Source organism: Alosa sapidissima, chromosome 14 (assembly GCF_018492685.1).
Source record: "Alosa sapidissima isolate fAloSap1 chromosome 14, fAloSap1.pri, whole genome shotgun sequence".
Classification (NCBI taxonomy): Eukaryota; Metazoa; Chordata; class Actinopteri; order Clupeiformes; family Clupeidae; genus Alosa; species Alosa sapidissima.
In genome coordinates this window covers 16,509,759-16,522,722 of record NC_055970.1, presented here as the reverse complement: position 1 = coordinate 16,522,722, position 12,964 = coordinate 16,509,759, and the positions used below count along the sequence as shown (strand labels likewise).

The 12,964-nt window shown below is 46.2% G+C and overlaps 1 protein-coding gene across 1 annotated transcript in view; it reads left to right on the top strand.

Annotated features, from left to right (window-relative positions):
• The first annotated feature begins 650 nt into the window (after positions 1-650).
• lmo1 (LIM domain only 1) overlaps positions 651-12,964 on the top strand; it is a 30,025-nt gene continuing 17,711 nt past the window's right edge. The window contains exon 1 of the mRNA XM_042060801.1: positions 651-1,549. Coding sequence (XP_041916735.1) covers positions 1,528-1,549 — 22 coding nt within the window. The 5' untranslated portion in view covers positions 651-1,527. The remainder of the gene's footprint in view (positions 1,550-12,964) is intronic.

Here is a 12,964-nt window from a genome sequence, read left to right as displayed (position 1 = left end):
ATAAATATTGATTTATGTGGCAATTAAGTCTACAGAAAAGTAAATAACAGATTGGGTATGTATGGCAGATCGCCCCTGCTGACAAACAGAACGCTTTTGTAACCGACTCCACTCGCCTAATGGTTAATCTTAGTAGGATCTCTCTCCTAATTGGTTAACAGTCTCTACAGGGCAAGTGAAAGTACCGCTATTTAATGCTCTCCAATGTACAACAACACTTTGATCCAAGCCATAATAGCCTACAATTATATTACCAAATACGAAACTGAGTCCTCTATCTTGCCACTGATCAAAACACAGCCCATCTGGTGTGTGCGCCGCTTTAAAAATGACTGTTTATCTACGTATGGAAAGTGGTTCTGGCCATCCTGATCACCGCAAGGATCTCTGTTTCCCAGAAAAACACGGGTTACACGCAAGAAGATGCCAATTCAGTTGAACCTTCAGAAAATAACAGACGAAGAAAGTGAAAATAAATTGAACGTTATGTGTCGCCACCTACGTGATGACTGCTCTCTCTCTCTCTCCCTCCCACCCTCTCTCTCTCTCTCTCTCTCTCTCTCTCACACACACACACACACGTACACACGCGCGCGCGCGCACACATACACACTACATCACATGCGCACTCCACACTTTACCACTCACCGGGACACACACGCGCACTCTTTCCCTTAGCTGTGCTTTTGTGTTTTGTCAGAATTAATGAGAAAAGTTCCCTTGCCCTAGGGGTAATTAGTGTCCTTGGAGTTAAATAAGCTAATACTTAGACACCTCTGGCACAAGCAATTATGTTTGTGTATTGAATAATTGATTCAAAGAGGGGGGAAGGGCCGCTAATCAGATCTGAGCATAATGAATTGATTTAATTAACAGGGGAATCCGAGGGTCTCTGGGAACTGCGCACATTTATTCAGTAGCAGGAGCGAGAGCAGCACACATAAATTGGGAGGGATAGGCAGTGTGAGTATGCTTTTAGCAGTTGTCGGGTCTACAATTGGATTTCTTGAATATAGTTACAGTTACGGAGCAAATGAGAGCAGGGGAAAGAAGAACGCTTCACTGTACGGACAACTCGGCAGTTTAATGTACCGATAGGCATTTGAAAAGCTCACTGCGGACGAAATCAAGTCGAATTTATCTTTTGCAATTCCTACTGCTTCGTATGGAATACATCGACGCGATTCGATCTTGTTTAGACGTTTTTAATTGCAGTTACAGTTCAGTCCGTGCCGTGGACATTTACTCCGTGTGAGGGAGCGAGCCAAAGCTGAACCGGGAATCGCACTGTATGCTATCCACGAAATTAACAATAGAATAACAATCGCTCCTCTCGTTTCCTTTCTACATGGGTTTCCATTATTGAACAACCCAATACTCATACGCTCCTGCAATTTCAAGCCTGCCGTGCAAGTGCAATCCGGTGGTTTTTGCCCAGCAATTTCTGACGACGAGTACACCGACTGGTGAAGTCTGCTGGAGCCGAGGACGGATCGCCTGGCGCCGGACACCTCGTTCCTCAGGACGATGGTCTTAGACAAGGAGGAGGGTAAGTACTAGTAGGCTACGCTAAAAACCTCCGACGTGTTTGGTGGCGTTAGTATGGTTCTGTTTATTCTTGTAAGGCTAAACGGCTTTAAGCTAGGACACAAATGTAATTTTTTTTAACACGAGGCACTTTCGTGCTACGCCATGCGTATTTGTGTGCGATAATATTGTGGGTAAGCGTGCTTCATTCTACTAAGGATGTCTAACTTACCTACTCAGCAGATCTGCAAGGTAGGCTACTCCACTCTAATTAAACATCGCTGGTTGTCTAATGGCACTAGTCGCCGAGACATAATTAGGCTACATCAGTCTTATACTCCCAGAAAGCCTCTACTGTTTAAAGAGAGTTTCCCAAGTGACGGCTCGTGTACTTGGGCTCCTTCTGCAATTTAACGTTGCATTGACAGTGGGCTACATGTGACCATAACAACGTGAATGTATGGTCAAACAACACTCTCCCAATGTGAAGTTGCCAAATATTATCTTACTACAGTGTAGGCCGGTGGTCCACACCAGCAGGTCCGAACATGGTGCAGTCCAAAGCTCATACGTTTCCGATAAGAATAGGAGACTCACTTTTTTTTTTTTTTTTTGCACGCGCACCTGTGTTCACTTCAGTGCGTTTTATGTTGCTGAATCTCACTATTTATTTCAAATGAGAATAACACAAACTTGTTATAACCTGTAACCGTGTAGTACTTATACTCTATCACTGCTGCCTGGTAGATGACTTCAATCGATCCTCAATATGCTGACTGTCCACCATTCCCTAACCCCAAACTGATAGATAGCCCGCATCACTTGACCTCTGCGGGGAAGTTCGATTGAAAACTACTCTCAGCTTGTGATGTTATTTTTGGACAAGTGTAAACTTCCATCAAGACCATTTTAATGTCATTTTCCATCTCTGCTGAAGGATCGCTTCTTAATATAGTTCACACAAAACTGTCCCCCAACAACCCTCTCCGACCTAAAATGGGCCATTCTTGTCATCTTTCATGGAATATTGTCATCACACATACTGTTTTAGCCAGAGGCTCTTTTTCCCCCCAAAGTAATGGCCTGCATTTCAGACCCATTATTTATGTTTGAAATGGATGTTTCATATCTCTCCTAGCAGAGCATCCTTTCACCTACCCATCTAAAAACCAATAAAGGGATTGACGTAGAAGCATAAATTGGTCTGCCCAGCTGAATCCATGTTTTGCTAATGTACTCAGATTAACTCAACTGTAAATTGTCTCCTTTGGATGTCTGTCTTGCTAAAAGTTCCCCATATGATTCATGATTCAGATTGCTTTTAACAGCTATTGGCTAAGCAATATGGTAAATGTACAAGGTGATGCAAATGGCATTAGTGGAAGAGGATGCACAGGAGCATGTAATGCAGTCAATACTACATTAACTACTGAAGCCCAATTACGGAACCAGGGAGAGTGGCTTTTAGGAGCATTAGGACTTGCAGAGAAGCTGAGATCACCTGCTGCTCATTGCCTAAAAGCTTCACCCTTTGCTTGCTGGGGCCAACCAACTGCACTGGTATTTTGGCAGGGGATGGGGAGAGTGGCGCTGCTGGTGTGTGTCAGTGCGGCTCTGAGTGCTGTGCATCCCCACTCCAAGCTAAAGGGCCACGCCATCCTCACAGCCATGGCCATTGCAGAAATAGCCCATACACTTTTGTTTATTTGTGTGTGTGTGTGTGATGGTACATGGCTGTTTCTGGCTTTATAAAATAGCCCATTAGACAGAAGCACAGCATGCATTTTCATGCTTGTATGCTACACTCACCGTGAGCTTTCATATACTGTCCCCATTTGCACTTTTTTTTTTTATTATTAATAAACCAAACAGATCCAAACAGGTTGTCTGTGGACAGAATTGTTGGGAAGTCTGTGTTGCAAACCTCCAAATATTCTTGGGAAATAAGCGGCTCTTCCTTGAAGAAAGATAATCATGTCTCTCTCTCTTCCCCAAGCCTCTTTTGGGAAAGTAGGATACAAATCAGTTCCTTCCACCCGACTATTTTTAACAGTCACAATAGCTTACATTTGTGCTATGACCTACTCTGCCAAGAACCTTTAGTCAAGTAATCTTTATTAAAAATGTAAAAGTTTCTCGGAAATATTGGGTCATTAATTTCCCTGCGTTGTGTCCAATTAGCAGTCTAACTGATCAGGCCTCTCTTAAATTAGAGTAATGAGGATCTATTAAAATGGGTGCCATAATTATATAGTAGGTCTACTTATTGTGAAGGCACCTGTCATACTGTCTCTAGCTCTGTCCTCCGTCTTTCTCTCTCTCTCTCTCTCTCTCTCTCACACACACATACACAGTACCCCATACACACGTGCATCTAGGAAACAGGGCTGTGTAGCTGATGCTGTGAGACACCTTTCCCTTAATTCCCATGCTCAAATACAAAAGCACTGGAGCACAATGAGTGGGCGGCTGTGACTGTGTCTGTGTCTGGTGTGGCCTCTCTCTGGGGTGGTGCTGAAATGGCACACGGATGGCCACCGAGTTTTCCGAGAAGCACGCAGACAGACAGCTGTGGAAAAAGTGGGTAAAAATGTACTGTGTGGCTTCCTTTCTTTTACTTTCCGTTCCATCTCGCCCCTTTCCAATAGGAAGTTCCCAATTGACTTTTAATTCTGGCGAGGGAGAGGAAAAAAAGAGCAATTCAGACGTTTTTTTCTTTCCTTCAAGGTATTAAAAACCATCAGGAGCAGCGGGAGTAATTGGCCACTCAGTGTAGTCGCATCCTGGACCGCTGGTGCCCCCCCCCACCCCCCCCACCACCACACACACACACACACACACACACACACACACACACACACACACACCTGGTCAGAGACGGGGGGAAAGGGGGGGGGGAGATCGCCACTTCTCAATCCTGAAGATAAATCCTCCCATACCTTTTCGCTTTCATTTATGACCCTGCAACACTGGCTGTCCAATGACATTTGTACATTCATAAAGCATGTGATTGAAAAGCGATGTTTCAAATGAATACGGGCCCTGCAATCCGTCACCACGCTGTAATAAAACTTAGGCTCCAGGCTCAGATTTTTATTTTGAAATAATAAGAACTGCTTCATTCTTTACCCGAGTTACCATGGTAATTCTGTCTGGTAGCAATGTTATATTGATTTAGAAAGTGGACAGTAATATTTCTTTTCAGTTGTTCTCCTCTCTGTGCCTTGATTTCTAATTTCCACTTGGAGATTACTTTTATACATTTCTTAAATCCTTTCATTTTTTTCCTACCCGCAATGTAATTTTCTCTTTTGTATTTGTTATTTTCTCAGCTTATTGGCTTGTTCGTACTCTAAATTAAACTTGCCAATTTCAGATATTGAAATTACATCAATGTTTTTCTTGCCCTAGGTCTCAAGCAATATAATGCCTCATTTCAGAGTTTTATATTAGTGTTCTGCAGTAGTGATGATGCCTTATCACAAGGACAATGCTTCATTATTGCTTTTTTCTAACTTTATTAGTATTGGCCTGAACAGTTTGGGTTTTTAATGTAGAATATTATGTATTATAATGAAAACAAAGATTGTCACTCGAATCTTACAAAATAATCTTTCCAACATGCTGTCGACAAATTTACTGAATGAAATGTCCCCCATCCGCATATCCGTAAATTTGATGGCAGGAAATCCATTCCCCAATTTTTCACAGTTTGTGCAAGATTCCGTCAGATCCGCAGCCGAGTTCACCATACATAGAGTTCACCAGACCCAATTCTGAGTCTGTCCCAATGCTCCAGATCGCTATCAAACAGCAGTCTCACATCAGTGCCTGCAGATGTATATCATTTCCCATCATTTCTCTGTGACTCAAAGGAAGCTTGAATAAAGACAGAGAGAGACAGAGAGGGAGAGGAGCTGGAAGAGATAGAGAGAGAGAGGGAGAGAGAGAGAGGTAGCTAAAGAGGGGTTCATGCCATCTGCATTGTGCACCTGCCTCCAATGCAGATGGACCTCTAATCTGAGCTACAGTATATGCCATATCAATTACACTCCGTTAGGGCCTTCATTAAATCCAGACGTTTTTCTCTTGCCATGCACACATGCAACGCTGGTGCGAACACACCCACACAATACTGTCAACATTCCACATTACAAGGTTAATTTAGGTACGAAGCTGTGTAAACATACTTTGTTACTGCAGAACAGTGTGCACTGTCTTATGTGACACATAAACACAGCCACGGATCACATTCCAAGTCGAACTGATTAGAATGGTTCAAAACAGTGGTGCGGAGTAGGGACTCTGAAATAATTCCAGTAAACATGAAATACTTCAGTCTCGGAGGCTTGACGGCATCACGGCGGCTTCTATAACATAGAGAACCTTTTTATATGATCCTCACACACATACACACACCAGCGCCTGGGTGAACTGTCATAGTCAGCTGCCTTTTAAAATGTCTCAAAGCAACCTTATCTTTCACCTTGACTTCTGAGACATGCAGACAGGTGCTGTGTTCAGAGAGAGAGAGAGAGAGAGAGAGCGAGAGAGAGAGAGAGAGGGTGGTAGAGATGGAGGAAGAGAGTTCCGTCAGCAGAGAGAGAGCGCACTCTGCGTGGCAGGGGTGCTGGCACACCCGTGGCCCATTGTAACACCATTTAAACCCAGTGTAAGGTTAGGCTAGGCTAGGCAGCACCGCACACCAGCCAGAGCGCACGGGCCTGCAGACGTCCGGCTCTGCCGCTTTAAGAGTGGAGAGTAGCGGAGTGGCCAGAGCAAGGCTGTCCCGTCCCAGCAGATTTGCTCCTGGTAATAGTACATATGCTCTGCTGAAAGAGGGTATATAGCTACATATTGATGATTTTACAGTAGGTGGTTTTTAATTTACTTGCCTTTGGTCTTTAAACCACATGTTATTCCCCCGAGTTGCCTTGTTGTAGCCGACTCGCTGCCACTTCTCATTGCAAGGTTGAGTCGCCTCGTCTGCGTGCTGCTCACACCCACCCCACACACGCGCACACACACACACGCGCACACACACACACACGCGCACACACACACGCTGCTCCTCTCCACAGCAGGTCGTCACACTTGGCTCCATCCCATCACAGTCCGTCTCTCTCTCCATTTATGTATTTTTTTTTTTCATTTACCTCAGCGACACCCCCCCCCCCCCCCACCCCTCCTCCTCCTCCTCACCCCTCCCCCTCTTCCTCCTCCTTGTCCTCCCCTCTCCCTTCTTCTCCTATGGATTTCATTGCATGCGCCCTCCCTCCCTCCTGCCTCCCTTCCCGTACCCTTCAGTAATGAGCTGAGTTAGTTATACAAGTTTACAAGCAGGTGGCTTCTCTTTCGTTCCTCCCCCTTCTCCCCTTTTTTCAATGAACCTGTCTAAGAGGAGCAACCTTTTTTGAAATAGTTGTGGAACATTTATATATTTTTCTCTCTCTCTCTCTCTCTCTCTCTGTCTCTCTCTCTCCTTTGCACTCCTAATTATGAAGTAAATGAGTAGTGACTGGGGTAATGTCTCGTCTTCAGGTGTCTGCACCGTGGAAAACTGCGGAGACTTTATAAACTCTCCTCATTAACCTCATCACATACAGTAACTTGATAAAAGCCCACTAATGATACCTCCACTGATCGCCATGCAGGCCTTCACATGGAGTTTGGAAGTGGTGCTGAGGATCTCATTGCTGTTCATTAGCAAGGGATCCTGTTTTTTGTTGTTTAGAAAATTCACCCCCATCAGATGGTATTCGAGTGAAGCGTTCCTGGCTACCTGCTCTATCCTCAGCAAGGACTGGTGTTGTTAGAGCACTCAGTGGAGGTAGAGAAAGAAAGAGAGAGGGAGAGGAGGAGGAGGAGGAAGGGGGGGGGGGGGTTGGAATAGCATTTGAGCGGTATTTAGATGTACAAAAGAACAGTGTCATCTGTAGTTCTTTTTTTTCTTTTGAGTGTTTATGAGCGGGTGATTGCCGTGATGAATCATTTATGGGGTGAAATCGAATACGGCTGCATTATTGTGCCGCTGTTTATGCATGCAAGTTTCCATCATGAAACAAATTGATCCTCCATCATTCCTATTAACTGCTAGGCTCTCTAACGGCTCTCTCTCCTCCTCAAAATGTCCCCAGACACATATTTGTGTGTTGTTTACTTATCGAAGAGTTAGGGCCCGTGCCTTTGCAGGAGTACCGTCCCTGTGTGTTTGTACGCGTGCGTGCGTGTGTGTGTGTGTGTGTGTGTGCGTGTGCGTGTGCGTGTGTGTGTGCGTGTGTGCGTGTGTGCGTGCGTGCGTGTGTGTGTTTGTGCCCACGTGGTCAGAAGGCAGGGTCCCACAGGATCACTCATTAATGTGCAACTTTATTCCTCTCCTCTTGGCCCATCAGTGTTTTTCAGAAGAGCTGGTAGGGATTAGTGAACCCAGGGAAGGGAATGGTGTGTGTGTGTGTGTGTGTGTGTGTGTGTGTGTGTGTGTGTGTGTGTGTGTGTGTGTGTGTGTGTGTGAGGGAGTGCAACTGAATTATGAAACAGGTAATGCTTTTCGGCTCAAGATGTGATTTCAATTTGCCATTCCAGGAGGGAAGAAACTATTTAAAACATTTGAAAGTGCTTTAATGTGTGTGCAGATTGTAGGCAGGAGATGGGGTGACCCAGCAGAAACGCTGGGCTAAGTGTGTTAGCATGGCTGCATGGCTCATAATGGCAGGGAGCTGAGGCCTGGAGCGGACCTTATGAACTCCGCCAGTGCCCAGAGTCACTGGGCACTCAGCACAGGGCTGTTTACCTCCCCACATGATTGAAGCGTGCAGGTATGGCCTCTCCTTCACATTTAAAAACACAGCATGGGAATGATGCACTTCGGTGTTCCATTTTGAATTTTAGCATATTACATGGCCTAGATTTCAGAGACTTGTGCATTATTCTTTCAGGTATTTCTCTCCCCCCCAAAGCACAGAGCGTTCATATCCAACAGACGACTCTGCTACTCGTAAGGGAGAGGCTGTTTATCAAATGAGAAATGTATTCCCACACATTTTAGGCCTCAAAGATCAATAAGTTCCCCTCGGAACATGTAATGAAAACTCTGGAATAATAGTGTTTACATACTGAACTTATAAGGCCATCTTTGCAGGGATGGGTGGGGGGAAAGCAATATGTTTGCTAAAAACGTACCCATGGATACAATGTGGATATTAAATTCAATGGCTCTTTTTCTTTCATAACAACGCCACAACAAACAAAAAGGGGGGGGGGGGGGGCTGTAGAGAAACTGAAAAAAACTGGCACCATGGCAGACGCATATCCCATCTCAGTGGTTGACTTTCAATAAATCAGTCCTTGAGTGATTAATTGAAGTCTATGATTGCAGGTTTTGTTCCCCTCCCCCCACCTTACCCCCTTGAGAACAGGCAGATGTGGTAGTGTGGTGTGGCGCTGTTGGGAGGCTCGGGGGGGGAGGCTGGAATTAATCAATGTTGACCGAGGGTTTTGGCCACACAACCACAGTTTGATCCATTAGAGCATGGCAGCTGCAGTCCACACACCCTGGCTGGTCTGCGGGGCTCTAATTGCAAGTGGTAAGCAAGCACGCTCCGTAATGGCCTCCTCCACCCACAGAACACCCCCCCCCCCCTCCCCCCCAGACGCCCGCTTTCTTCTGCTCCTCGGCACACTTTGAAGTGACAGTCTCTTGCCGACTGCCAGGGACCGTAATGGAGTGTGCATGTTTTTTTTTTTTTTCTTTTTCTTACCGATATTAACCCTTCACACTCCTGACTGGGCCCTGTGTCAATAGCATCTAGCACCCACACACAAAGGTGAAATCTCCTCACCACCTCTGTGTGGACTGGGAATGGCTTCAGAAGCAAGAACCACCAAACCACACACACACACACACACACACACACACACACACACACACAGAAGTGCCTGTGTGGGTTTGAAAAGAGGCTTGAAACTCATGCAAACCTCAGCCATTTTGCTTCACAATACAACATTTACAGCGCACCTGACACAGACAGGTGTTCTGCTGATTGTGTAAAGGCATCCCTTAACTCGTCATTACTGGCCTTGCGCGCATGAGTGTGAGAAGTAAACCAAGTTACCAGCGAGAGTTGTAGCACATGTTGGCATTTCATGTAGCCCACATCCTAAATAAACTTAAAAGGCTTATTAACGTGAATGAAAGTAGGCTATAAAGATAAATTCTAAGTGGTTTGTAGTAGAATTGGACCTAAATTGTGAACTACTGTATATCGTGAATTTTGAATAGTCAGTTGGAGAAGTAAACAAAGTTACCAACGAGAGTTGCAGCACAGTTGAGAGGCTGATTTGTAGCCTAAACGGTCATGAAAATTAAATACTCAGCTGGTTAACAAAGTTAACAGCGAGAGTTGCGGCACAGGTGAATGGCAGATTTGTTTTTGTGGGGGGATTAAGAGGAAGTAACTAGGAATCAGAGACATGGCAATAATCCAGCAAAAGGTAATGTGAAGAGATTTATTTTCAATCAAAGGAGCTCTACTGCTCAGACCTTTCTTGATACTGCAGCTGGTCCTCTTGTCTATGTTTTTTGCTTCTTGGACAGTGTGCAGTCGGTGGCGATAGCCTCTCTAGAAGAAGAAGGCAACAAGTATCACACTGGCAAGCGCAAGTATACTAAATGCCTATAGCACTTAGGTGTCGCCACACATTGCGTGTGCAGTGACCAATGCGTCAAGTATATGACAAACTTAACCTCTGTCCATGAGAAAGGGAGCAGTGGGCCCTGCACAGTGCCTACAGCCAGCCAGGTGTCCTGACCTAGCCTCTCATACTGAAGTGGACACCATCCTGTCCTTCTCTGTTTACCTCACCTAGTCTGGCAGCCCTGCGAGAGTCCTTGAATCCCCCCAGGGACGGAGCGTGGGTGGTACTGGGGGAACGTTTAACAAGCTCCTGCCCCCTGTGGTGAATTTGCATTATTCGACTTTAAATGTCCCAAAAGGTGTTCCGCCGTGTGGTGTTTCCACTCTTCTCCCCCTGGCAAGAGCCCTCAATGGCACAACTGTCTCCTGGCACATCCCTTTGAAATAATAAGTGCCTGAGTAATTGCTGGGCAGACAGAATTTCATACATGACTTCCTCACCTTGGGAGCGACTCAAACTTTAGAGGGCTACATTTATACAACTTGAATGCATTTTTAATGGGAGGGGGGGGGGGGGGGGTGGTAAAAAGTGTTGTGGCATTATTCAGCACAGGGAAGAGAGCAGCGGTGGTGCGAGCAGTCCTACTGGTTACCTTCCGCCATGGGCCATAACATGGCAGATAAGATTGCTGGCCCTTTATCAGACGCTGAAAAGATCTCGTTTGAGAATGGATGGATTTCCTCCTTTGTTGAAATGCTAATGTAATCTGCGCATGAGAAATTGAAGTGAATTCACATATACATGTAGACGCATTCATTGGGCGAAGGTCACCGCGCGAGCGGTGCTTGTTGCGAAACTCCCCTAAGTGCATGGAGAGTGTTTGTTGCGGCGTGTGGCAGGCAAGTGCGGAGATGAGGCACCTGAAACAATCCGGCGCTCAAGGCCGAGCCCAACGCCTGACTGACAGCGGGAGGACGAGCTGATTGGCTAGAAGCGGGTCACACACTTCCCTTTCCTCTCTCTATCAGACGCCTGATTGGTCCCACTGATCCCTCTCCCCCTCTCAGAGTCTCCAGGGCCTCAGCGGTAACCCTGCATAACGAGGGTTAGGAGCGATGGGCTCTTTAGACTTTTATATACCTGCATTTTTTTCTCTCCTCTTCCACCTCCCTCCCTCCTTGCTCTCTCTCTCTCTCCTTCCCTCCTTGGTCCCTCTCTCTCTCTCTCCTTCCTTGGTCGCGTTTGAGGCAGGGCTGTCGACAGCTCACCTTCCGAAGCAGTAATCTCACTATGCTAGCAAAAGCAGCCGAGTGTTGGAAACAAGTTGCCTTCTGTAATACCGTGGAAACTCTGCCAGTTTTCACGTCTCAAAATAAGCAGTAATGAATTTAATTAGAAAGCTGTTGCATATCTCTGTGATACATTTCTTTTAATTAACCCCATGTGAATAAATTAAAAATAATAGGGGGGTGAAAAGTGTGGAAAAACACACACACACACACACACCCTAATGAAGTTATCTGCTAATTGGGATTGCGTCTGCAGCCAAAGCACAGCGAGTAACGGGCACCAGGAGCTAACAATGTGCTCAGTAAGCCTCTCGGCCTCCTCCTCCTCCTCCTCCTCCTCCAACACACACACTAACACACACACACACACACACACCACAAAAAGGGCCTTGGGCCTCGACGCTGACTTCAAGTGTAAGAAATGCCGGTCTGACGTGATGGAAATGACCAGTGGGCTGGAGAAAGGGTGGCCTGTTCCAGGCGGCTCTGCTGAGACTCCCCACGCCGTGGTTGAAGTCGGGCCAGTGTTATTGCAGGACTAATGCGGCCGCCTCATTTGGAGCGGATCAGGAGTAATTACCGTGGGGGTGTTGGGTGGTGGGGGGGGGGGGTGGGGGGGCTGCTGACCGCAGGGGTCAGCACACTTGTAACATGTGAAAAGAGCAATTATTCCTGGAGACAAAAACCCTCCCTTATCCGGGCACTGCCAGGGTCAGTGCAAGGGACGCAGCGGGTAGCGGCTGCGCTCGTTTCAGCGGGGCTTATTAGCGCCGGGCCCGGGCTGCAAAGTTTGCGAAAGTGCATCTCGTTAATGAACAGCCTCCTTCCTCGGCTGCCTGCCCGTCCTGCAATCCCTTCCACCCTGCTCTCTACACACCTCTCCCTCTGTCTCTCTTTTCTTTTCTCTCCTCTACCCCTTCCTCTCTTTCTCTCTTTTCTTCTCTCCCCTCTCTTTCTTTCCTTCTCTCTCCTCCCTCCCTTTCTTTCTTTCTTTCTTTCTTTCTTTCTTTCTTTCTTTCTCTCTTTTCTTCTCTCTCCTCTCTCTCCCCCTTTCTCTTTCTTTCTTTCCTTCTCTCTCCTCCCTCCCTTTCTTTCTTTCTTTCTTTCTTTCTTTCTCTCTTTTCTTCTCTCTCCTCTCTCTCCCCCTTTCTCTTTCTCTCTTTCCTTCTCTCTCCTCCCTCCCTCTCTTTTTCTATTTCCTTCTCTCTCTCTCTTTCTCTCTTTCCTTTCCTTTCCTCTCCTCTCCCCTTCTCCCCCCACCTCACTTTTCAGAGGTGTTAATTATGTCATAATCCGAGCATGCAAACCGAGAGCTTGTGCAAACAGCCCGGCATTCATACACAACAGCCTGGAAACATGACATACGTGATCACACACACAGAAATAGCCGAATTAATCACAACATGCCTAATGCACACTAAATATGACACGCAACCTCATTATCTCTGTCTCCTCATCTGTGAATACTTACTCAACACTCCATCTCTCTCTCTCTCTCTCTCTCTCTCTCTCTC